Genomic DNA, 27,116 nt, shown 5'->3' with positions numbered 1-27,116 from the left:
TGAATGCAAGTTCTGTGCAGTGCAATTTCACACAGCTGTAGCCATCCCATCCTGCACAGTCAACACCTGCTCTGCGAACCTGACAAATCCTAGAAATGTGGAGGAGATTGGGTGACACCAACATGGCTGCCTTTTGGAAAAACCATCAAACCAACCTGTTGGAAAACACCCTTTTTTTTCTAGGACTACAGCCACACACACAACATATACAGCCATCTTACTCCAGAACAATTCTTCTAAGCAGAGCTTCCCACAAAACTATGAGAACAACCAGAGACCTCTGCTGCTCCTGTGATATATGTGGAGAAATCTTGGCCAAATTAACAGAAAGAGTTTTACAATAACATCATTAACACTCTGTTACTGACAAATTGATCAGCATTGAAGCATCCTCAGAAATGCCATTGACATAATCAATGTCAATTATCAAAAAACCCAAGACAGCACCACAAATAAAATACCTAAGCTGCCAAATTCACACCACAGTACCTTCCAGAGGAAAGTGTAACAAATGTAAATGAAAAGGAGGCATTTCATCCCTAAGAATTTATCATTCTACTAAGAATGCCAAGAATTGAATTAAAGGTATAAAAGGTAATCAAACAGGTGAGACAAAGCAAGATTTTTTTCTTATTCACACTACACTGAATAACAAGTATTCTTGAGCAACAGCTCAGGATCAAGCACTAGCAACAGAAAAGTAGCAGTTTTTTCAAGCGACCTTTTTTTGCATCTCTTTCAAACAGAAGTAAGGTCCTAAAACACTTCACCTCATTTGCTCCCATCTCTGTGTTTCTCATTATCGAGCTGTTCTCACCCTGTGATACAAATGTACTTTCTCAGTACTCTAAGAATCCAGGACAAATTTACTATTAATCTTGTTTTGCCATAAAATATATCAGACAGTAAGTGGGTTAAGTTTCCATATTCTGCCTTACTGATGTCTCTCAGCATTGATTAACAGGAAAATATTTGAAACAGCAGATCACTTTATAAGACAATTTCATCTTTAGTTTCTCTGCCTGCATTTGTCCAATTATTGCCAGTTTGGATTGAGTAGTGTGGACATAAAACCACTAAAAATTACACATCAGTCACTAGAAGACCACTATAAGGCAGTGTGTTTGATCAGTGGTCATGAGATCATGACTTTTCTAAAGGTGTCCATGACAGTTTTGCCAATCATCCATGAAAAAGTATATCCCACCTTCTCTCTTCAGTGAAAAAGGAAGATTTAAATTTAGCTTGTAAACCCTCTCACTGTTTCACTAACTGTTCAAGAACTGTAGCAAGATGCCACATCAGGAAGCAAATAAGAGACAAAATGAAAGAATATGGTTTCCTGGAGCAGATTTTTTTAATTCTATAAAGATTAATATTTCACAGATGTCACCTAAGTGGGAAGTACCACTGCCTCTTGGAGAATTGCATCTGCATTCAGTAATTTTCTCATTTTGCATGGAGAGAGGGAAAAAGAAGACACAGAGTTAACAGCTTTTACTGAATGGATGTAGAATAAAACCACCTAGGAGGTGTGTTTTAAAACAAAGACTTAAGGGAAAAGTATAGTGTGCAATTTCTATCAGGAAACATCAAAAGAAAGAAAAAGCAAGAGACACTATAGGAAGGAAATAACCCCAAGGCTTTATGTGTGCATGGTCTGAATGATGAGAAACATTGAAAGAGTGATCACAAAAGAGCCAGTCACAAAATAATCTCATAGCTGTTTGTACTGAACTGTTAATGCAACCTGCTTAGAACAGACCAAAAAAAAAAAAAAAAAAAGGGACACTGCAGGGCACAAACTAATAAGGGACCAAGGCAAAAAATGTATTTCCAATCTGCTTTCACAAGCAGAGAAGGAAAAGAAGAAAAGTTGCAAGAGTGAGAGATGAATATAAAAAAATCTAAGACTTGAAATTTCTGTCTTGTGAAGAGACTGCAAATACAAATACAATATGATGGCAACACCCTCTGACCGATGCATGTATTGATAATCATTGCTCTAAGAAGTACAGGTTAACAATTTATCTTAACCAGGGAGCAAAGAATAATGCAGAGTTCTAGGGAGTAAAAAAATTATTACATATTATTTTAAAATATTAGATATACTCTCCTTGTATTAGTCTGTATTATTCATTAAAGTAAAATATATTTTATTAATCACTGCCAAATTAGTACCTGTAATAGACAGGAGCCAACAGACATATTTGACATCAATTATTCTTCATAAGTCATAAATAATGAAAGAAAAACAGGGATTCTTCCTGGGGAAAGCTACTAATGCATTATGTCTAAAACAGAGTGGAAGCAGTGAAAGTGGGTTTGTAAGACAGTTACACACAACCACTTTGAGTTTCTGTTTCCTGTTAGAGCTAAGAAAACATTTAAGCTGTACTCACTGAATATAATTACAGACACTTTCAAAGATCTTTAAATATTTAACCACCTAATCTTCACAGTATCTCTATTAAATAGATGTTTCTTTGTACTCCCAATTTACACAAGAGAAACATCTTTTATAGCTTATTTTTAAAAGTGGTTTTGTTTCTTTTATGAAATGCTGGAAACTGAAAAAAAAACCACTGGATAGAGGCCTCTGCAGGTGCAGCTTTGTAGATGCAGACACAAATGAGAGGTTTTCTGCTCTTTGATTACTGCTGCCAGTCAAGCCAATATTCACTACAGGCTTCAAAATGTGGAGGCAATTAAGTAAAAGGACAAAACCATATCTGCAAATTTCAGCAGAGGCTCCTTCAAAGTTCAGCATGGAGAAGAAGGGCCCTGCTCACAACTGCACACCTGGCTGTGCCAAGAGCAGAATCTGCAAGCTCTTGGCACTTCAGCTCCAGCTGAATCTATTGATGGATGCTGCTTTTCTGAGCCAAATTTCCAAGGCAGAGGGAATGAAAGGAAGGCAACAGGCTTATTTTAAACTTGACATTTCAGCAGAGCAAATCTATAGAATAATTGGAAAGACTTGCAACAAGCTTATAATATTTATCCATACATTTTGACCAAAGAACTGCTGGTTGATTTAGCACTACACTGAGAAGCAAAAAGAATATAGAAACAGGTACAGCCAGATGAATGACCTTGGATGTTCCTAGGGCATACTATTTTTTCATAGAAGAACTGAAAGATGTCACCTGTACCTTAATTGTATTTTTAGAAGTTCCCAAATGAAGAGCAGCTACCAGACAGTGATAGAGAACAAAATGAGAAAATGAAGTTTCTGCTTAATTGTATTGTGTATTCCACATGGGCATCTGATAAAAGAAGCTGAATCTTAAACAAGATAACACATAATCATGTTTGTTTTAATTAAAAAATAAAGAAATATCCTAGATCCAGAAAAAAATAAACTTAACATTATTTGTTTCATCTTAAGTCACTCCCTAGGACTTAGGACAGGACTATTGGGTGACAAAGAGCAGACACATCACACATGCACAAGAGTCCCCCATAGTACTGAAGTAATAACTCCAAGAGTGTAGTATGTTGCAGCCCTTATGGCAATGGAAATGGTTATATTGATTTTACTGAGCTGTGGACAGGACAGGCTCAGCATGACTTAGGATTAAAGTTAGTCGACTGGAAAGAAGCAAAAGCAAGGCAGTAATACTCATGTAATAATAGTACTCACCGAATAAAGTAATGCATGGTGATTAAGAGTACGGGAATGAGACTTTACAGGATGACAGGCAATGCTGCATAAATGCTACTGCAAGTCATTTAATACATACAAAATTGCAATTCTGCAAGTATTTGACAACAATGAAAATACAGGATAGGAAATATTTGCCAGAATTGTTAACAGCATTGCAGTTACAGAGGAAAAGATAAAACAAAGCCTGGCTAGATGTTTCCTCCATAAAACAGCCAGGAAATTTAATTTTAAAAAGGGTACAGTGGATGAAACCACAGGATAAGTTTACCCAGGACCATTGTTCCAACATCTCTACCAGAAGGCTGTAAAAGAGGGCTTACTCTGCTTAGGAAACTCTTTTGATGGGTGACCCACTTCTAGTCAAAAATAATTATTATGCCCTTGCTCTTCATTCCCTACCTGGACTGCTGACTCATTGTCCAGTGCTACAGAACCTGTGCAGTGAGTGACAGACACTATTATATCAAAATTCTCAGTGACTTGTCCCAGAAGTAGCATTTTTCACCTATTTCATGCCCACGTGATCAGGTGAGATAACGTCCAACATTTTTTCCCTTCCAAAAACTTAAAGCAGGCATCTTGACTGACAAATTTGAATTTAGAGCTGGTTTTCTTTGTTAGTGTCATTAAGTAGACAAATCATAGCTATGAACCAAAAAAAGTTGGCCTGCTTTGTACTGATGCAAATGATGACTTGAGTTACAAAGTTGAACAGGGCCTGATATCTACTTGGAACAAAGTGGAAGACTCGGTGGTATTTGCTATTATATGTATAGGTGTGGAAATATATATATGAAGAGATTTATGACCCTTGCTACACCAGGAATCCTTGGGCAAGATTTTTGAAGGCACATAAATAATACAGCAACATGGTGAGTGGGATTTACCAAAGCACATGCAAACTGTAAGAATTCAAATTTTACTAAAAGTCAGTGTGTGCAAAAATATTTTATAGATTCTAGGAGATGACCTCCTGCAGATACAAGTGCCTAAACACCTTTGTCATCTGCACTGAAGCCCCATGAGGCTGCTGTGAGACAACACATACCACATCATGATTTCTTGTAAGGCAAAAACATCTGGAAGCTGTAAATATGTAAGACGTCAAGCCTTTGGTCCACAAATCCACCTGAGTTAAGCTGAAATTAGTGGCACCTAGGGACCTATGTATTTTTGTACATCTGGCCTAAAAATGTCATGCCAAAGTTCTTTGTCATAACAAAGTTTAACAAAGTTTTTAGTTTGTTTCTCAGATGTGTGTATCAGGGATGTTAGTTAATAACTGCTGATGCTGTGTCTGGTGTAGAGACCCTGTGTGGAATCCAGTCCAAACAAGGTTGAGAAGACACACCATAACTGGTTCCAGATGCTCATGGAGTGGTGAGATGGTTTCTACACAATGAAGAAAAGCTGCCTGAGGCGACACAGGGCAATCAGAGATGACACTTTTCAGATGAGAGGTAGAATGGAAACAGTGATCTATTGGTTTGGCCCAGAGTGAACTTCATAAAGGACTTGGGTCTGTGCCTCACCCAAGTAACTGAAGCTTTTCCAGAATATTGAATCTAAGATTTTTATCCTCTGCTTTGTAAGGGCTTCCAGCAAGGTAAACTAATGGGATTATGACAATTTCTGAATTTGGTCAAGCCTCATCATTGCTGATACGTCATTACAGAATAGAATTTCATAAGCAGACAGTCTTCCCTGTAGTGCAGCCATCTTTTCTGAACCTTTCTAGGGGCACTCAGCATCCTTGGGGGTATAAAAGGACTGATTACTTACAGTGTGAATCTGATGTAAAAGCAGGGCCTTTCAGGAGACATAGAAATAACAAATGACTACAGAATCCTTCAAGAAGCAATGGGATATGCCTACCGCTAGCAGTGTTTCCAATCCTAGCTAGAGGACCATCAGCAGTCATGAAAGGCTGACTCAGAAAGAATAAAGCATCATCCCAGATGTAAATGATGTTGCTCGAAATCTTTTTTACCGAACTTGTGTTTGGTTAACCTGATTACAACTTTGAAAACTGTTGACTCAATGTAGTTTCTCCAGTTTAACAGGTTCAGGGTCAAAGCCATATGCTCTGACAAGGGTGAGATATGAAAAACACTCCCTGTGACATGGTACAGAAGCACAAATCTGTCTAATGCGATTTGAAGACAGGCACTGGCAGGCAGTGATGATCAGCTGGCAAACAGTTCTGTCTCACGACACACAAGACAGAAAGTGTTCAAAAGTCAAGATATGCCAAATAGAAACATCTTTCTTCTACTAACAGGCTTTAATTATTGAATACAATGGAAAACTGTGGCAATGCAAGGCGCTACTGCGTGGTAGTTATGGGAAGTGCTGACATTTTAAATAGTAGCTAATAGTGTTCTCAGTTGCTCTTAGGAGAAACTAAACAGATGAATTAAATTTTCCCACATGCAAATTTCATCAGAGAGATTCAAGATCTCTTGAGGAAGATGCTGGCACAAGCTTCATTGTATTTTGTTTCAGTCTGTGGTGAATGCACTGCGTGGCACAGAGAGAATGTGGGCACAATATATTACTGAAGGACATTTGAAGAGTGAGAATGTAGCCACTTTGACTTACAATGTACAGAGGGATACATTCAGAATTATAAGTATAAAACAAATAGGTTCACTGAAGATAGAGATGGCTGAAGGGAAGAAAAAGCAATCACAGAACGCAAAATTCAATAGCAGAGCAAAAGTCTAGTAACTGGTTTGAAAGGAGTTTTGCATCTCTGTGAAGCAGGACAATGCAAGTGGAATATCTTCAGTCAGAAAGTGCTTAAGGATAATTAAAACATTTTCACACTTTTAACGTCCTCTAAATGACTGAAAATGTCAAGGTTGCATCAATTTGAAGCATCCGTAACACACACACATAGACAGATGCAAAATAAAAAGAAATTATCAAATTCCCTGATGCTGCCAAATGCTGAATATTTGGTAAGAAGAGCACAGCGCATACCACAGGAGCAGATCACATCAGTATGAACTGATACAAGTGCAGGCTGCAGAGTTATCTATGCTGAGTAATTCCGCACTGAGGGAAGTTGATCCACATTTATATCACCATAAGAGGAGAAAATAATTTGTTCTTCTATCTCCAGTTACAACCAGACAGAGAAAATATCAGTTCAAGGACACTTAAACTGAAAGAATATATCCATAGGATACACAGGCACAGCAGTAAAACCTGACATCTGTATTTATATCAACATGTAGGGCTGACTTTGAGGTTACTCTCACAGGTCCCACAACAGATGAGCCATTGCATCCACATCAAGGAGTTACTCAAAAATCACTGAGGTGACACCTAGGTCAGGGTGGGCCCTCATAGGAAGCAGGGACAGGGAGCTGGGGAACTATGGCTGGTTGATTTTTCCTGATATAAGTAGATCACATATTCCAGAGACTGAGGGACAAAGAGGTGGATAGGGTTCTACATCTTTTTGTCCATGGAAAGTCAACAGAGATCCAAGGTGTAAGTTTAGTGGGAACTCAGGCTCAAACCAAGTTATCAGGATCATCACAAAAATGTCAGATAAAGGGAAGGGTCTGGGATGGGTCAGTCCTCAGGAAGTACTGTTTGCTTCACCAGCAATACTGAGAGATCCCTCAGCAATTCTTCATGGCACCCTTTGCAAAAGCCCAAACTTGGTGTTTAACTGTCCCTTATCTCAGGTAACAACACAAGCAAACCAAACCCCTGAAATCTGGCTATCAGTGCTAACAACTGTTTTGAAAGCTGGGAGGAAACATCATTTTTACTATCATTCACAGAATTATAGAATCATTTATGTTGGAAAAGACCTCTAAGATCATCAAATTCAACTGCTAATCAAAAAGGCAAACAAAAACAGTTTTAAGAACGTGTCTATGTTATTAAATAAATACATTAACATTTTGTCATCTTATTGAAATAAGAACCATGTATATTTTAGATTTTGTTCTGTTTCAAATTGCTTCATTTTCTCTTTCATCTCCTTTTATATTAAACCACACGAATTTTTCAAGAGTCCTGACTGCTTTCTCTTCCCTTTCTCTTCCCTTCTCCTGAACATTGTACTGAATGCTACAAATGAAATAATTTCATCCTTTCATGCTTTTACATTTAATATCTTGAATAAAATAGAATGTTTTCACCATTTTTACACACAGCATGTTATTTTTTCTTTATGACTATCACAAAAAAAAAGTCATGTTAGCACTTCTGAAATTAGATGGCTGTGATTCATTATGGGTTTTCCTATCACCTCAGCCCTAAGATACAACTCTGAATTCCAAGTTCGGAGCCCTGTTACTACAATACCCTTCCCCAGACCCACTCCTCACAGTTCCTGCAGCACAGGCTGTTACTCTATCTCCTCAGACATGGTGGTCTTCAAAATTAACCTTCTCACAGACAAGGGAAAAAATCTCCAAAAATGTTTCAAGAGATAAAAAATTCTTACTTGGAGGCAACCACCACAACATTGCCTGTGGGAGGCAGGTATCATGATCCCTGTTTCACAATAAGGGAAACTGAGCCATGCATGTCAATGATTTGGCAGTCTGAAAGTTTGTGGCAGAATCCAGTCTGACCCACAAGGACAGGTAGAAGCAAGAATCTACAAATTTACTGCAGGCACCCAATTCTGTATGATACGAACAAATATAAATGTAGGAGACAGCCTGGTTCTTTCTCATGGCAGTGAATGTTCCAGCTACTCAGTACAGACTGTGACAAATGGTAACACTGACTTGAAGGAGTCTTGTGAGGAGGCAACATTCAATTTTTTTCTGCTATTGCAAACAACCTGTGTTACACTGGGGAAAACCCAGTGCATCTTCTGAATGCATTTTACCCATCACAAAAAGTAACAACTATGAAATGATGTATTAAAAGCAAGTGAGAGTATAAGCCAGAATGATTTACACAAAGAACTCTGTTACAAGCAAATGCAGAACTTGGGCTTTCACTTATCTTGTGCCTAACTGGGATGGATTTTTCTCTGAAGGGCTGGATATAAGGATTTGTAGCAGAAATAACCATGTATAAAATATAGTCTGGTTCACATCCTTGGCTACCCTGCTGCTGGGGAGGGACAACTTATACTCCTACTCCTTTTTTATTTTGTCACTGACCTTCACTATTTGTTCAAAGCTCCTAGATATCCAACAGCCCAGTCAAACAGGAGCTGCAATGACCCAAAGATCTTCTCAGGAGGTCTCGTGGTATTCCCAGGAGACAGCTCCCTTGGAGAAAGGAAACTGGCGCTTCTGAAGCTCAGCCAGATTCTGGCAGTATCCAAAGCAGATTATCAAGCATATCAAGCTATAGAGACCCCTCAAAATAACTTAACCACCACAATATTTGTGCATTTTTAAATAAATGTTTTCACTGAGAAAGAAGTCCTCCCAAAACAAGGAGTTCATGGGTCTTGTATCCCTGGTTTTTGCAGCATCTGCAGTCAGACAAGTGGGTATATTCAATATCTCTGGAATGCTATTAAATACCAAGGAAATCATATAATACTAGCCAAGATCTTCTCAATAGTTTTCCAATAATAGTTCTCCTTTACATTGAGCTGAGCTGCAATAATGGAATCCCTAATGTTTCTCCCATGTTAAAAGAAGGACAGGAGGGAAGATAAGAGGAGTGTCTCAGTAGAGGGGAATACAGCACTGACATTTGAAACAGTCAATATGGAACAATTTTAATGAAAATTATTAATATTTTTGAACACTTGATAAAACAGAATATGTATTATTGGCCCACCTTTCAAATGGGACTCAGCTCCCTGCAGGGAAACACTTCTGTAAGTGCAGTGTTGAATCTCTTAAAAAGAGGTTATTTCTTCCCACTAATAATAAATAACCCTCAGACAGCCAGCTCAGAGTAGGTCACTGTGGACTTCTAAAATCTGGATCACTGAAGCTCACTCTGCCATTATAACTTCAAAATACATCAGTTATCAGTAAAACTCATAATGTGAGTAGCTGATACTATTCTCCTTCACTATGCATCATTATTCCACCATATCCAAAGACAGTTAGACCACTTACACACACATACATACAGTATCTCTCTTCCCTCTCAGTCTTTACTTTTCAAAATTGTGCTTCCTTTCATGTAAAAATAAGAAAAAAATCTGAAAAAGACAAATCATCTAGTTTGAAATGCTATATACATTCTCATGACCTCCTTTCATTTATGCATTTCCTTTTCTCCTCCTCTTCTCACGGACATTTTTCTTCAAAGTTTTAATCATATAACTTTCTCTCCTTTGTTTTCTGTGCTTTTTTTTTTTTTTTTTTTTTTTTTGACTATGTTTTCTTCTGCTCCTCAGTGAGCTGATTTTGAATTCAATTTCCTTAGGCCACTGCCTTTACCTTTTTGTCCTGCTTTTGTCTTTGAGTTCTTCCTCTCCCCTTCTTTCTGTGATTTCCCAGTACCTCTGAGAATATTTCCCCAGGATTCTCTTCCAATCATATTTCTGCCTTTTGCTGTTACATAGGAAAACAAAGCTTGTAAGGCTTCATTATCCCAAATCTATGATGGCATCCAAACTATTTAATTATCAGCCCAACAGGTCTCAGTGATCTGCACATCTCTGCACCGTTTAGGTGTTTATACTAAACATATTCAACATAGATTGGCAGAATGGTTTGGGTGGGAAGGGACTTGAAAGATGACCTAGTTCCAGCCCCCTGCCATAGGCAGAGACATCTCCCACTAGCCCAGGCTGCTCAAATATAAAATATTTACTTACATGGATGGAGACACTCAATCAGAGAGAAGGTAACATTCATTAAGTCAAGGAGCTACTGAACAGCCAGTGTACTGCAGGAGATTAATGCTTGGTCTAAGACATTAAGACCCCTCATTTTCACTAAATGACTGAAATATATTGAATGAGTATGAGGAGAGAAGAAGTACATATGTTGAGGGTAAAGATTAAGCCCATTCAGATCCTTTGAGGGACTTGCTAAAGATCAGCTAATGCTTTCTGCCAGGAATAGGCTCCCTTTGATGCATGCAAACCTGAAATGTAAGACATGCACAGATAAAAGAATTTCTCAGGTGTGCATCAGGAAAGCATTTAGAGCCTCTCTGCAAGATAAAGTCAGACATAGACCTCACTGATTTAATCTAGGTGTAAGAAGAGGAAGTCTGGTTTTCATTTCTTCACTTCTGTTTGTAAAAGACATTTCTATATAGTCCATTTGGTCTTAAGTAACCAGCTTTATTTTCACATTACACAAGAGCATTCTTCTCCCAAGTATGTAGCCTGAGGCACTGGGATATCTTTAGTGCTATAGGAAAGAAACAAGTACTTATCTTGAAATTATATTGTAAGCAGAAAGGCTCTTTGATATGTAAAAAGACAGCAACAGAGCACAGCTAAAACAGAAGAGTCTTATACGAACTTTGTAATACTGTCCCTATAGACTCTCTGCATCCCAAGCCTCCTCTAACATCATGCATCCCAGTCCTACTTTAAAACTCTTTCCAAACTCCTGTGACTTTCTAGCAAAGCCTAGATGAGCCAAGTGAAATCTTCATGTCACCCTTCTCACTGCACACAGATGGTTTTTCTTGATTAGTCAGAATGTGACCCTTTTCTTGCAGAGGCTAAATCCTCTATAAAGAGCAGTGAAGTCCCTCCACAATGACAGTCAGCTACATCTGGAAATACAGAAGAGTATGAGGAGTGCCCAGCTGTGTGCTTGATTCACATCCACCTCGATCAACCCACTTTGAGCAGAAATTCAGCTGGGAAACCAGTAAAGATGAAGATGTGCCTACATGGAGATACATCCAGAAAATGGCAGCCTCACACTTCAGGAAAGAATTTAAGAAACAGTTGCTGGATAAGTGGCTTGTAGATAAGCATCAGCACAGACATCTCAAGGACCACAACTTCCTGGCCATAAAGAATCTTGTGAGAAGTCAAGAAGAGACCAGAGAAGACTGTTCCACCTTCTTTGGCCTCTAGGGAAAACATTATGATGCCCCATACCTTTAGTAATTCAGAATCTAAATGAGATCAAGATTTATCTTCAGTGTTGATGGCAGCATGTTTAGGATGACAGAATCATTGATTTCTCAAGAATACATGTTTTCTGTTAGATTAAAAGCAGTTGTTTCTTCTTAAGAGGAAGATAGGCTCGGTAGTTATTAAACTTGCAGTAAGAAAAGCAGAAAAGGATACAGCAGCAAGAGAGGAAAATAATTTCTTCAGGTATAATGAGCATTAAATTAGAAGTTTAATGATCCAGTGTAATAATTCTCTGAATTCAAGAAAGGCATGTGGTATCCAGCTGGCCAAGAGCAATTTTGACTACATGCCACCACAAATGTAGACTCTCATTTAATTCTGTGAAACCAGACCAAAACGCGAACACGAATTTCACATCAGTCAAGTGCAAAACACTTATATGATTTTAGGTCCCTGACTTGATCTTTCACAGGTTGCAGCTGACAATCAGATGCCTTTCCAATCAAAATGTGACCTTATTCTCTACTCCATCTGGTCCTGAGTCAATGACCACTGAGAGGCTGAAACTTCATCCAATTTCTGGATTTCTGCTGTAAATGAACTGTAACTGAGATTTAGTAACTGGAAGGAAAAGGCCTTGTACCTCAACAGAGAAGGAAAATGCACTTGCCCTACTTACTACAAAAACTGCCATTCAATTAAATCAATAAAATTACAGCAGACGAAACTTCAAGATTGGTGAATACATGAGATCACCAAATCACAGATTAAATCTGCACTTTTTTGCTTTTTGTGTGATTTTTTTAACAGATTCCTAATTAATGAAAACAAAAAGTGGATGTAAATTTCCCATGGCATGTGTTCTGTCTGTTCATCCTGAGAACACAAAGTAATTTTAAAGGATACCTTTTTTGCTGCTCATAATGCATTGCTACATGAGAAGACTGTTGCCCCCATCAAGAGTCAGATGTCCCTATTATTCTTCTCAGACTCTAACTTTCAATTTGTTCTCTTCACTTTCAGAGAGCTGAAAAAGAAAAGAAAGGAATATCAACTCTTGTACTTCATAATAGACTTCACAAAGCTATCTTTCTCAGACTGTATTACAGCCTTTCCTTCTTTTAATAGATTCATGACTATTGGCAGACACAAATACCTTTGTGCTTCAGTGTAATTACAAAATAAAAAGCAGGAACACTGTTTATTATGAAAATATTGTGCAACTTAGTAAAAGGATATACTTACCATGAGCTTAAGTTTGTAGATGGAGAAATGTCTTTGATCCCTGTGACATGGGCCAGGTAGATGAAACTGGCTAATCTTTTGGGCATCCAAGGACATCACATGCAAGAGCCGCTGGCAATGAAGTGTGGAAGGTAGTTCCATGTCTGGTTGCTTTCTTTTTGAAGCTATCTTGAAAATGGAGAGATTTCTTTTGCTTTTTTATCACCATCTTGCAAAAGGCACAGATGCAACTTTTGGCATGATTTCCCTTTCAGGATATTGTTCCATTAATGTAAGTATGAATTTTGGATGTCTTTTCTTTCTCCTGTCCTGTCTTTTAGGTTTACTTAATCTAATTCCCAGAAGCAGACAACAGCAATGAAAGGAAAAGCAATACTGCTTCTTATTTCCCAGGATTTTTCTATTCTGCTTTTCTGTGTTAATTCTCTAGCTTTCTCCATGAAACCCATTTTTCAGTTAAAGACAGGTTTTTTACAAACAGAGGCACTTAGATGACATATTTCCCAATAACATATTGAGTGTTAGAAGAAACTGACTCCAGAGAAATTTTTCCCCCCTCTTTTGGTAGGTCTGAGTTTACCAAATATAATTTATTGATACAGATGTACAGGGGAAGACAAGTCTGAAAAAAAACCCAATCAAATAAACGCTATGCATAGAAAGCATCCACAGCTGAACAGATGTGATTGTTGTTACCAAGCTTCTACAGAATTACCTACTTTCTACCTACATGGCAAGCACAGCATCATAGTTAGGGTTTCACTAACAAACCCAGTTTGGGGAGGGACCTCTTTTAATGAACACACTCACCCACCCCTGACTCCCACCAGGGCAGCACAGCAGAGACACAGACATCTCTGCCAAATTAATTTATTTTCAGTTATAGTGTTGACCTTCCCTGTAAACTATGACTAGGAAGGTTTGCGTATTCAGGTCATTCAGAGCTAAATTTGTGGAAAATTCAGTTGCAGCAGAGCTGCAAGTAAAAGAGAACAAATAAGGTCGAGAGCAGATAAGAAGCAGTTGTCCTGGCCAGGAGGTCAGCAAACAGTCCCTGACTCTTGAGAAGTGGACTTAGGCAAACACACTGAGCTGGCTATTCCATCTCATAGGTTAACAGTTCAAGGACGGCAGAATATTTTCCTTGGTTGAAAGGATGTCTGCTGGCACAGGGAGGAATCTAATTCAGAGTCATTTTCTGAAGAACAAGCTCCAGGGGTTCCCCATGACACAGTTTTCAGGTGTAAAAGGAACAGCAGCAGCAGAGCAGAGACTGACTTTGCACTGTCTCCTCAGTGCACAGTCAGTGCTTCCCAACTACAGTGAAAAGAGTTGTGTGCTACTATAACTGAATGAGAATTTCATTTTCCAACACTCAAACTAATTATCAACTTCCATGAGAAAGATACAGCTCTTTGGCATATTTATAAGCCTAAATTTACTTGGATCCTTTAAAAACATGTCCAAACACTATTATGTCCACCTTTCTGTGTGTCTTCTTTAGAGCCTGCCTCTGCCACGCTGTCTGTCTGTCCGTACATTATACTATAAACTCCTTTAGCTGTAGCCATGGAAAAATTATTTCACTGCCATTTGGGTGACCAGTATCCTCTGTGAGCTTGCTTTCAGACTTAATCAAAACTCAGGGCAAGCCAATGATATTAGAACCACAGAGATCCCTGTGAGAATTTTATGAGTGTGTTCTTCCAGAAAGTTCTTGGGTATCTGATGCATAGCCAGTAAAACAAAGCCAAAAAATATAAAAATTTATACCTATTTCAAAAATCAGGATACACAAGCATGTGTCAGGCATTGCTGCATTTTGCTTTACTTGGAGAAGGAGTAGAGCAGTTGACAGAATTCAGTTAAATTTGATTAATTAACCTAGAGAGGAGGAGATGATTGAAAATTCAAATTTCAGAATGCAGCTGGAATGGAAATCTGTACCAGTCACTTGGTATCTTGGTCAGTACCTTGCACTGAAAACAAGTGGATACATGCATCTCCATTCCCCCAAACAGGAAACTAATAGCCAGTTACTGCCTAGTCCAGAGATATATCTAAAATGCCTTTATGTTTTCCCATAAGTATTCAGAAAAGAAATTGAAATCTACAAATTGAAAGAGGCAATATTAAGGTTTAGATAACAGGAGGAAGTTTTTTACTGTGAGGGTGGTAAGGCACTGGAACAGGTTGGCCAGGGAGGCTGCAGAGTTCCAATCCAGTTTAGCTAAGGCCTTGAGCAACCTCTGGTCTAGTAGAAGTTGTCCCAGCCCATGGCAGGGGATGTTGGAACTTAAGGTCCTTTTCAAAGCCTCAACATTCTATGATTCTGTGATTCTATGACCAAAGTACCAAGCCTGCCAGAGTTAAAAGAATGTTTGGATGCTGCTCCTAGTCATATGGCTTACTTCAGGTAGTCCTGTGAGAAGCAAGGCGTTGGACTCAATAAGCCTCATGGGTCCCTTCCAATCTGATATATTCCATGATTATTTTTCAGTCATCAGTCCTTGCCAAATATGAATGTAATTTAGAAATAATTTTAGCTATTGTCAATTCACTTTAAAAAGAAATTAAGAAGAAAAATCACTCACAAAAAGTTTAATCCAGGTAAGGAATCTTGAAAACCCCCTGTTTAAGTTTATGGTTAGTTGAACTCAGATCTACTCCATTCCAGTCAAAACTACCACCTGTTAGTTCTGCTACACTTTCGATGAGCATTGGATAAATAATAACCTGAATGCAAACTCCTAACAGAAAAAATATAAACTATTCATCGGTTGTCTGTATGAGTGCAGATATACTTCTGAAAAACAAATAGGAGGTTTACAGGTCCTATAGACATTCTGACCCCAAATCTCACATTATGAAACTGCCACTAGCCCTGTTCACCATTGACCAGCCACTGAAAGATTGTTATGCACTGCTAGACTGTCAGTGATGGATAAATTGCTTTCTTCATATGCTTTGCCCACATTTTTCCTGATATATCTGGGCTTGTGCAAGAATTTCAGTTTCAGTGAAGGCTTGCAGGCATGCAAACAGCAATTACTTAAAGCTGTCAGGAACATAATCAGTTATAAGCACAGGCAGCTGCCTGCAGCATCACACCCAAGAAAACATTTGGGTCCTTGCAGTACTTGCTAGAAATCCAGATGATGCCTGTACAAAATCAATGACTTGCTACTGACCACAGAAAATGAAAACTAAAAAAAAAGTAAAGCAATTTAAACCAGAAATGTGAAATAATGTGGATAAATACATAGAGGAAATACAAAAATTAACCCCCCCCAGGAAAATAGTGAAAAGAAATGGTTTAAAGTATTACTAGTGTTTTATGACACCAAGGAATTTAGGATTTATGTTATGACATGATTTACAGGCTTTATAGTGCTGAGGATTCTACTGAAAGCAGCATCCTAGATAAAGATACCTATACATCAGATTTATTTCCTTTTTGCTGCCACATCCATGTCTCCATTTAAAAGTGAGAGAAACAGGAAAATAATAAACAAGTCCCATCATGACTCAGAAGTAATATTCCTAATACCCCATTTGGATCCTTCAAAGAGTGAAAAAAAATAACATTTTTTGGACCACAGATGCATTTGATTATGTCACTGTTTCCATTTGCCTTTTATTACATAAACCAATAAAAGCAACATCAGGGAGACACCCTTCCAGGCAATACCCTCTTTTTGTCAAAGAAACCCTACTTGGCTGCTCTTGTTTTCCCTACAAGACCTGCATCACTTTCTAGCTTAGACCATGGTTGCAATAATACTGCTACTGCTGCTCTTTAAAATGCCCACTGAGTCAGCACACTGAAACTTGAAAAGGTTTGAGCGTACACATAGGATGGTATAGAAATGACAATATTTTTGCCAGATCCTTAATGGCATTTTTCTTTAAGATATTGTGTTGCTGAATCTTTCTACATTATAACCCTAACCAGCTAACTAACCAACCCAAAAAAAATTTTAAAAAGAAAAAAAATACCACTGCTTATCAGTGCCTGGTAGAAAGATTCACTATGTGCATTTTCTGCTTTGCTAGGGGATGAAGACAAACTGGAATTTAAGTGTCTATTGCATTGTAATAGGTAAACATCAGTAAAAAACTGCAGCAAAATGTAACTCTCATTAAGAACTGTTCGTTCCAAATGCTCTGAATATAGCTCTTATATTTATGAGCAAGGAGTCTACCTGAGAACAATTCTGCAGTTTCCACACAGGACACTTCACAGGCTTAATTAGAGAAATTCCAAAATTCTATTTGCCCAGACAAACAGAATATTTTCTGCTTTCTTCTGCTAGACACAGAGCTAGAGTGGCAGAGATTGGAAGGCAGTTCTGGAGAACACCTACTCCAACCTCCTTGCTCAAGCAGGAGTAACTAGATCAAGTTCCTCAGAGCTGAATCCACTCAGGGTTTTAGAATCCCCAAGGATAGACTCACTGCCTCTGTTCAATACATGGACTGGACACTGACACAAAGACTGCATAATCAGTGACCTTCACAGCTGACCAGAGAAGCAAGCAAAGATAAAAAAAAAAAAAAAAACCACATAAAATAAGTATAACTTAAATTACAGTACAACTTGCATCTTAGTACAATAAAATGCTACCCAGTAATGCCCTTGAAATCACTGAAATAGGAGCACATGGCCCAGTACGATCAACCTATTGCTTTGATGTGACTCTACGATTCACAGTTCACATGAACAATATCTATTTCATGACTCCACTCTAATAAAAACTTAATGAAATAATCCTTTAAAGTATAAATCCCTGGTTTCCTGCTTACTTTTACAAGCTAAGTTGGAACTACAACCTGCACCCTACAACCACACTTTAAAGCATCCCAGAGTTGCTAGCTAAAACAGCACTGACTTTAAATATTCCAGCATATTCAGAAAGAACTGGTTGATGGGCTGCATTTCTTTAATACCTGATCAGAAGACAAGAATTTGCTGTTTCCCAAGGGTCACCCTAGTCTCCTGCCATTAGGTTAATATCACTGTTCAGAAAAAACACCATGATGTTTACTATCTTAGGATCAAGCTGATAAAATTCACTGAAAGCCATTTAAAAAGCAACCCGACCCTTTCAAAACAAACACTAACTTTTCAACTCAAGCTATTTAAATGTCTGCAAGGGGAAAAGTTTTGTTCCTTGCTTCAGAGGACAGCTACACCACCCTGTGAACGCCAAGAAGCAGCGCAGGCTGATGGAGGCTGCAGCAGTTCTGATGCAGAGGGGACCAGCACCACTTCTGAACAGCAGCCAGGGATGGGGCTCGTCATCTCCCCTGCACTGCCCATGGTGCTACTCACTGTAAGTAAGGAAAATCGATTTTCTATTGCTTAGCTTCATAGAATAATAATCTTAAAATGTTCAAACAATATTTAGACACAAGTATTTTCATCTGAGAATTCCTTGGTCTTGTTCTGGGATTTCACTAGGGGAAATTTTGCTTTTGGATGCACCAGATGTGAAATATATTGCAAAATTCTTAAGCAGGCAAGGGTTTTCTGGAGAAATACAGGCATGCATTTGACTTACCATACACAAAGCAGGGAAGAATCTTCACCACATTATAGCACTGCAAATGCATGAAATAATCTAAAATGTGCCAGTGAACAGAAGTATTTGGCCTATTCTCTGTACTGTGTGTTTACTTCGAAGGAAGGTGAAAAAAGCAATCTCTCTACTAAATTCTTTTTGAACATAAACTTCATTGCATTCAGCTCACTGAAACATAACTTAGGTTAATGGTGCCACCTGGTGACAACTCTTACTCACTGTTCCCAGCCCTTGTCAAGCAAGAAAAAATAAATTTGTATGGCATAAACCATCCCGTCAAGAGTAAACCCCCCAAAACCACATCATCTGCATTAATTACTTGTCCTAAGGAGCACAGTGTATTGTACACAAAGAACAATAAACAATAGGAAGTAAAATATTTCTTAACATACTTTCATTTTAGACACTATCACCCACTACAGTTTATTAGCTTGTGAAGAGAATGCACTTAATAGTACACATAGGAAAAAAAGAGAATTAACACTAATTTGTTGGAATCTGCTGAGGATGTGGGAGCAGGGTGCTTTCTCTAGCTCAAAACCTTTGTTTGCTGCAATGCTGGAGTGTAAAACTCCAGCACCACCTTTGTAGGATTTTACTATCCCCATGACTGCAGTCCCTAAACAAAAAAATGAGTGTTTGAGCATGTGCTTTTTGCACCTTACCTGCTAGTAACAACTCACAAGAGAAATTAATTCTGAAGCTATAAACTGGTCTGTGCATATTTCTCTGCATTGCAACGCTGCTGACTATAATCACAAAATAACTGATGGGAGATTCCTTCTGCGTGGTGAGACTCTTGCCCTGTTTCCTCAAGGTAAATCAGGATTTATGCTGCAGGTGACAGTACGTGGTGGGGGAAAACACCTAGGGCAAGGAGGAGGCAAGCATAGACAGGCCAAGAAGGGCTGGAATCCTTGCTCAGGCAGAGACAAGGTCAGGGAATGTAGCACATCAAGGCCCTGAAGACTATTTGGCATCTGCCAATGTGTATAATCAACCTTATTATATTACTTTCTCTCTTGTGTATAAAATAACAAATAGTTTACAAATAGATAACTTCAAAAACTCAATATTTAAAGAAATTGGTAGAGTAATAGTAATAGAAATGGAGATGGGAGTTTCTATTTTGCAGGAGATGCCTGGGCATAAAGTAGAGTAAGACACACTTTATTTCATGTAACACAACTTTATAATAAAATAGCCAGAATTTGTGTTATGGATCATAGTGATGGTTTCTCTACAGCTTTGCTTACATGGAAAATACAAGTTCCCAACAATTACTGCACAACCACCACTTTACTTACATTACAGTAACAACTTACAGGTGAAACCAGTCATTTTAGCAGTCTCACCTCAGCTTTACTCCCACCCAATCATCACAATATCCTATTTACAGTTGCAATCCTGCAAACAATTCCATCAGCACAACTGCTGACTAATCTTTCACATTTATAAAAAAGAGAACACTTAATAGAAGGCAGTATACTTGCTTTACAGTTTGCTATGCTCACCCAAAATTTGCTAATTTTTTATTCAACTCAACACTTTGGAAGGGCAGCTGAAATTATTGGACAACTTTCAGTGTATTAATGTGCTTTTGAATAGAAAACAACTGCATCCCTTCACCTCCCAGGACCTTTTACAGACTGGTATTTTCTTTCTATGGAACCTAATCAGAGACCTCCTTAATTTAACTAAATAGAACTATCTCAACAAGAGGATGGATACTCTTCTCCTAGAAGCCTACTTCACATAACAGTCACACACTGCAGATGCAAATTATACAAGTATCCATATGCTTCATTTATACAACTATTTAACCAAACTAGCATAATAAATATGTCTAGTTAGATACTTGCAGTAAGTGTGCAGCTGTCTGGAAGGAGATACAAAATCACCATTAGTGAAATCCAAACTGCAGCTGTCATTAATCAAAGCTTTGCCCTTGAACATACATCATTAGGATATTGCTGTGACAAAGTGGACTTTTACTGCTGTTTGGGATGGGAAGATTTTACTTCCTTAAAATAATTTGAGTTTTCTAGTGGTGCAGATGCTGTGAAAAAGGCAGCTTTTATGCTTGGTCTCAACAGAGCAAATAAGCAGAGAAAAGATCATCAAAATATTATAGAACACCTAAATTACATGTAAAATGCTGAAGTTTTGCACAGTATGTAGAAAATCCCTATTGAAAATACTTGTGTTTAATAGAAATAATTGGTGTTTCTTGGATCAATGGAGATAATGCAGTCAGAAGAGATTTGACTGTTAGGCCAAATGAAGATTTCTACGACATTGAAGTGGTGATGTAGAAGAAGCTTTAGTCAAGATTAGGTTCCATGTGTAAAGATACACTGCTGCTGCCAGGCCCATCCTTTGATCAGAAAAGAGCAGTGGCTGTTAAAATTATTCATCTTGATTTTATCTTGATTGACAGGGATGGAGGGGTTTGCACAAGCTCAGGGGATTAAACCAGAACAAACCAAAGAGCTTTCTTCATGGTCAATACGGCCAATATATTACAGAATCACTTGGGTTGGAAAGGATTTTGAGAGGCCATCTAGGTCAACCTCCCCACAATGATCAGGGACATCTTCCACTAGATCAGTTTGCTCAGAGTCCCATCCAACCTGACCTTGAAGGTTTTCAGGAATAGGGCAGGTACCTCTCTGGGCAATCTGTGCCAGTACCTCAACCACTCTCACTATTAAAAAAAAAAAAAATCCTTTTATCTAGTCTAAATCTACCCCCTTTTACCTTAAAACCATTCCTCCTTGAACTGCTGCCACAGGTCTTACTAAAAGTCTGTCCCCATCCTTCTTATAAACCCCTTCAAGTATTACAAAATCACAATAAGGTCTTCCTGGAGCCCCCTCTTCTCCAGACCAAACAGCTCCAGCCCCCTCAGTCTTCCTTAACTGGAGAGGTGTTCCATCCTTGTGATCATTTTCATGACTCTCCTCTGGACCTGCTGTAACAGGTTCATGTCTTTCCTGTGCTGAGGATCCCAGAGAGGGATGCAGCTCCCACTCCAGGCAGGGGTCTTACCAAAGCAGAATACAGCAGGAGAAACACCTCTCTTGCCCTGTTGGTCATGCTGCTTTTGATGCACCCCAGGACTCTGTTGGCTTTCTGGGCTATGTCCAGGCTTCACTCTAGACTGGATTAAAAGCTTTCCAAAGGTTTCCATTTTCATGAACTCTATGAGCCTTATTTTTTATGCATTAACTAGCAGCTAACCAGGGCTCTTAGACAACATATTTGTCCAAAGAGGCTATAGAAGCCACTGGATCTGCCTGGATGTGGTGTGATAAAGTCAAATTTAGCCACAAAAACAAGGTGTTGAGTGACTGCTATCAGGCATATTATTTAGGCTAGACAAAAGATTATACACTTCTCTAAGATCAACAGGGACAACTTGCAACATTTGAAAAAGAGTCTGAAGGCATATTCTGATAGTGCTTGTGAGAGGTTACCCAATACCCGCAGTGCACAAGCTCTGCCATGTCAACTACACACACTTGGAATCACCTTCTAGAGCTGAGCTTGGATTCATACTTTAAAATTCTCTTAGCCTCCAGAACAGAGCAACCATGTACACTGTTTTATGAGGATGATCCCTGGGCTGTGAATGGTTGGAAAGAATGCTGGTCACATGGGCCAAAAACTTGTCAGAAACCATTCCAGCTATTTTACATGTAGATGATTGAGTTTCCCATGTGGAAATATGTGTGCTCCCAGGTTAGTTCACTAATAAAGACACTTCCAACTAGAATTCAGCTGTCAGTACCTTCTTTGAGAGTGGTTGGACAGTATGAGTGCACATGGGAAGTTAATAAACTTGCTGGAAATCCATATTCCTGCTTGCCTTGCAGTAACTTTGTCATGTAACCACACTTAGAGCAAATGACTAAGAATTTGCTGACTGTAACTTCTTCTGCGTTTGTGAGCCATCTGTTCAGTCCCAGCACTTGTGTATATTGCTTCCACATGAGATATGCACACTTTCCTGGATGCTGCTTTATGAGAGCATTATCCAGTTCAGAAAGAGTCACCCTCAGCTGTGCAGTCACAGCCAAGAGGTTTGGAATTCACTCCTGGTGCCATTGAGAGCCCTAAAGATACAACCTGTATACTGCAAATCCATTAGGTCTTTTCACCACAATATGGAAATTGTATTTCCAAGCCAAAAAAAAAAAAAAAAGTTAGTTGGGAATTATTGTAAATTTATTGTTTAGTGAGGGACTCCTCAAAACTTTCTTCTTTGCCAAACACTTGTCAAATATCTTTTGGTTTGAGAAAAAGCATTGCAGTTTGTGGCACAGTTTGTTTTAGTATATAGCAATAAATGATGGGCAGTGGGTTTGAGATATGCAACTACTATACCTCTCATGTCCAGTGCAAGCAATAAATTTTAATATTCTTTAAGGCTTTCTTGCAGCAAAAAGATGATGTCTGGCAGAGCAACTATGTCAAACTATAAAATTTTCCTTTTTATCGTGACTATTTTTATACTACTGATTTTTCAAACACATGATGAGGACTGGCACTGAAGACACTGGAGGAAGTTGACAATTGGAATGAATCACAATCCTACAAAAATGCTTTTGAGTTCTGTGAAGAGATTTTTATTCAGGAACAACCATATCTCCAAACCTTTGGCCAAGTTAAGCATGTATTTCCCTTATACAGTAAAACAATGCTGGAAACAGGATTCTTCCAAACACTTTCACACCTGATTTTTTTGAGTTCAAATCTTGCAGAATATGAATCTGCACTGAGAAATCCTACAGTTCTTATATTTTTCCTTAAAAGTGGTGCTGGATGAGAGCACTTTGCCAGCACAGGTTATCTCACAAACCTAGTGTAACCATATAACACAATTCTTATTAGAAGGTATTTAAATTGTCTATTCACATTTGTAATTCAATCAGGATTTATGTGTTTACCCCATTGAGAACTGTGTATACATGTCCTAGCTATCTTTTTTCTTCCTCTCTAATCCTTTACTTATCACGCACGCTGCTTAGCAAAAGTTCAAGGCACTGGCCCTTTTTCTTACCCAGACATCCTCCTTAGTACCTTAGGATTGTCTTGATTTAATGTCAACTCCTCATTTAAATGTAAAATGCACCAGGTATAACATTATTACAGCATTATTACTGTACCTTACAACCCTGTCCCATTTCAACAGAAATCCATCTCCTCACCAAATGACATCCAATACCCAAAACTACAAGCACAAACACAAACCTGCTGTTTGACAAACTGCCATTACAGTTCATTTCTTAGGCCTTTCTTCAGTGAAAGTAAAGACAACTTGCAAAAAAACAGGGTACAAAGACAGCACAGCCTTATTACAGGAATCTTCACCACACATCCTAATGCTACACCAAGCTCTGTAAGTAAATGCTGAAGAAAACCCCTCAGCACTCTGGTACTTCAAGACACACTTGACATCCTGGGCTGAAAAGAAATAAGTCAAAGAGGCAAGTCTCTGAAAAAGGCACAAATTCCACTCTTTCATCTTAACTGCAGAGGCCAAAGCTGAAAATGTAGTGAGTGAAAAAGATAGCTAATTCACAATCTCTTGTATAAATTTACTAACTTGTTTGATTGATTTTCTCCTTCAACCAAAATCTTAAAAGGAAGAAATTATCTTGACAGAAAAGGTCATGAATGACACAAGAGGTAACACAAAGGCACTCCAATGGGAAACTGGGGCTTGGTAGTAATTCCCAAGCCACAAAGCCCTACATGATAAACAATACATTTTGCAAAGCTGAATGAGGAGTGCTTGTCCCTTACCTTCCCAAGAACCCTGGCAGCTACTTTATCTCATTAAAGTACTGGATGTACTTATCCAATATTTACAGTCCTGTCTTTAGGTTACTCTAGCAACTGCTATAGTCCCACACAAGCAGTTCATGAAAGATGTATATATTTTCATTTGTGTGGAGTGTCAACTGGGATTCTTATGCTGTCACCCATACACTTCAGCTAATCACCAGGAATCACCAACAAAGCTTTTGAGCAATCTTGTCCTTTCCTCTGACATGCAACATTTGTACCACACACAGGACAGATTTTCTTGGCTTGGTGCTTCATATGTCGCCAGCTCAGACACCTTGGGTAAATGATACTGAAAGTGGTACCAAAAAATCCATTGCACAACCAGATATGCTGTCCAAACTAAAAAAGGTCCTTTTCCTGCAGGACTGTCTGCTCTGAAAAACAAAGATCTTTCAGAAACAAAGCCAGCTCAATCCAGAAACAGATTTTTTAAAGCATGTTTTAAAGCAGCAATTGTTTTCATTATTCTTGTATATTTGCTCTTTTTAATGTTCTGATTTGGCTGAATTCTTAGAATTCAGTCAATCTAACCAGGTCATCTCAGCTCAAACAGGATCTCTTGCTTTCAAGGGTACCATCTCTTTCTATTGACTATAGAGATATATCCTTATATTTAGGGTAGTAAGGACTGAGAATAAATAAAATCAGTGGACTCTCAGAGGATCAGAATAATGGCAATTTAGTAGATATAAAATACCCAGGTTTGATTTTGTATTCTCATTAAAATATTGATCCTTATTGCATCAGAGTTCATGAAGTTGGTTTGTTCCCCCACAATCACTCAGATTTCATGTTATGAGCAAGTACCTCCCAAACCAAGACTGCCAGTGAAAAGTCTCACAGATGGCAGTTCCATCCTCCAACAGATATTCATTTGTCAAAACTGTAAGACAAATAATTTTCAGTAATTAACAGATTTGTAAAACGAATAATTTATCATGAACAATGCAACATAGAGACATGTAAGTATTAATAGTTTTAACACAGTAATAGGTCAATGTCTGTTCCCATTTGCAAATGTTCTGACTTCTAATTAGTGTCTACCATTTTGTGGCCCACTTTTGCTCTAGGTAGATATCCTATCCATCTTCCACAGCAAAGATAACAAAACTGAATAAGAATAGACCCTTGACTGGCCTAAATTCTCTCCAAGAGAATGAAATCAGACAATGCTTTCCATTATAACTTGAGCCTGACAGCCTAAATCAGGATGATCTCATGATGTGATGTAAGCTTTGGATTCCTTAGTTAAGCTCTGTGTTCAGTCACAAGTGTCCTGTGAGGTCTTGGGTCAGTCACTAAAGCTTTTGTTCAGATCAGCTGGGTTTTGCAATCTGTAAAAAAGTCCCAGCAGAGCCATGGTCAGCTGGGCACCACACATGAGGACGGGACTCCTCAGGAGGCTTTTGTGTTATTCAGACATGGACACTGTCACCAGACACTCCTAGGTGTCAAATAGAGACACTGAACTGTAGCCAGATGCAGGGATAGGGAGCACTGTACACACAGACACCTAAAACTGCTTTTTGATGGAATGGGGAAAATTAGTTACCTCCCTATTCCAGAGGAGGATTTTAAAAATGTGGTCTTCAAAATAAAGAGGCCTTCCTCTGAAGACCATCTAAATCTATGTGATTCATTATCCTGGCTGGAAACTCATGTAGCAACTCACAAAATATGATGTCGACCTCACATAATACATACATTTCAGAATGCTTTATGTACCCTGTGTAATGAGCAAAAATTAACAGTCTAAAAAGCTTTCTAACTTCAAATCTAATGAGACTACACAGAAAGGCAGCTGGAACTCCTGCTTATAAACACCTTGCTATAATTACAAGATAAGCAAAAGAATTAGGCTTTCTAATCACAATAAATTACCAAGCAGAAAATGTAATAAAATCTAACAAGGTCTTTCTATATTGCACTGTGTTATTACAACCTTTTTATATTACCATCTATTGCAAAATGCCAGGCAACTAATTAAGGGAAGAGCTTTTTTCTCAGGTTAACTAGAGCACCTACATTTCTGCAATTATTGTACTGTTGGAAAGTTGTCCTGATTCTGTTCCCATTTAAACAAAAGAAATCAAGTCAGCATTATAGCAAGTTTTGTATGCTTGCTCTCAAGCACCTTTAGCAAATGGTCAAAATGGCCAGGCAAGAGCTTGAAATAAGCAAGCTATGCTTTGCACAACCATAGTGCTTCTCATTCAAGGACTTCAGTGCATTGATAAATATTAACTCCCATACTGCTGCTCTGAAATAGGCAAGGGATATATTTAAGTATCACTTGGTTTACTATTGAAATGCATCCCTCTTTTTATGCTTGGACAGGATGCAGCAGCTGTTTAAAAACACACATGAATATTAAACAAGAGGTTTAGAGAAGAAGTAAGGAATACTTAATCCAAAAGGCAGCCCAGAGAGATTTACACAGGTGGATAGCAATTACTTAAAGTAACACCCCCAAACTCCACAGGTAATTTTGTTCTTCAGTCACTTCCACTTTAAACTTAAATTTGCTGTGGCTTTTAAAAATACTGGAGGACTTGGCAGGCAGCATGTCAGCACTGAACAGTAGTGAGGGGAGCTCTGGCACAAAATCAGGGCTAGAATTGCTAGAATCTTCTTTTTATTCTGACAAAATGAAAGAGGTGACTTAAGTGATTACAGCACACTAAGATTTTGGCTTTATGCTGCTGAAAGAGGCTGAGTAACTGTTTAGATTTCAGAGGATTCAAAAATTAAGCCCTCA

General features: G+C 38.4%; 2 protein-coding genes across 2 annotated transcripts in view; one reads left to right on the top strand and one right to left on the bottom strand.

The window, feature by feature from the left end:
- DLG2 (discs large MAGUK scaffold protein 2) overlaps window positions 1-27,116 on the bottom strand; it is a 984,977-nt gene that overhangs the window by 927,642 nt on the left and 30,219 nt on the right. The window lies entirely within an intron of this gene.
- Window positions 18,174-27,116, top strand: part of LOC128784327 (transmembrane protein 126A-like) — a 44,874-nt gene continuing 35,931 nt past the window's right edge. The window contains exon 1 of the mRNA XM_053935822.1: window positions 18,174-18,253. Coding sequence (XP_053791797.1) covers window positions 18,209-18,253 — 45 coding nt within the window. The 5' untranslated portion in view covers window positions 18,174-18,208. The remainder of the gene's footprint in view (window positions 18,254-27,116) is intronic.

This window comes from Vidua chalybeata, chromosome 2 (genome assembly GCF_026979565.1).
Source record: "Vidua chalybeata isolate OUT-0048 chromosome 2, bVidCha1 merged haplotype, whole genome shotgun sequence".
Lineage (NCBI taxonomy): Eukaryota > Metazoa > Chordata > Aves > Passeriformes > Viduidae > Vidua > Vidua chalybeata.
The sequence above is the reverse complement of the archived record's forward strand: the minus strand, read 5'-3'. Positions and strand labels throughout refer to the sequence as shown.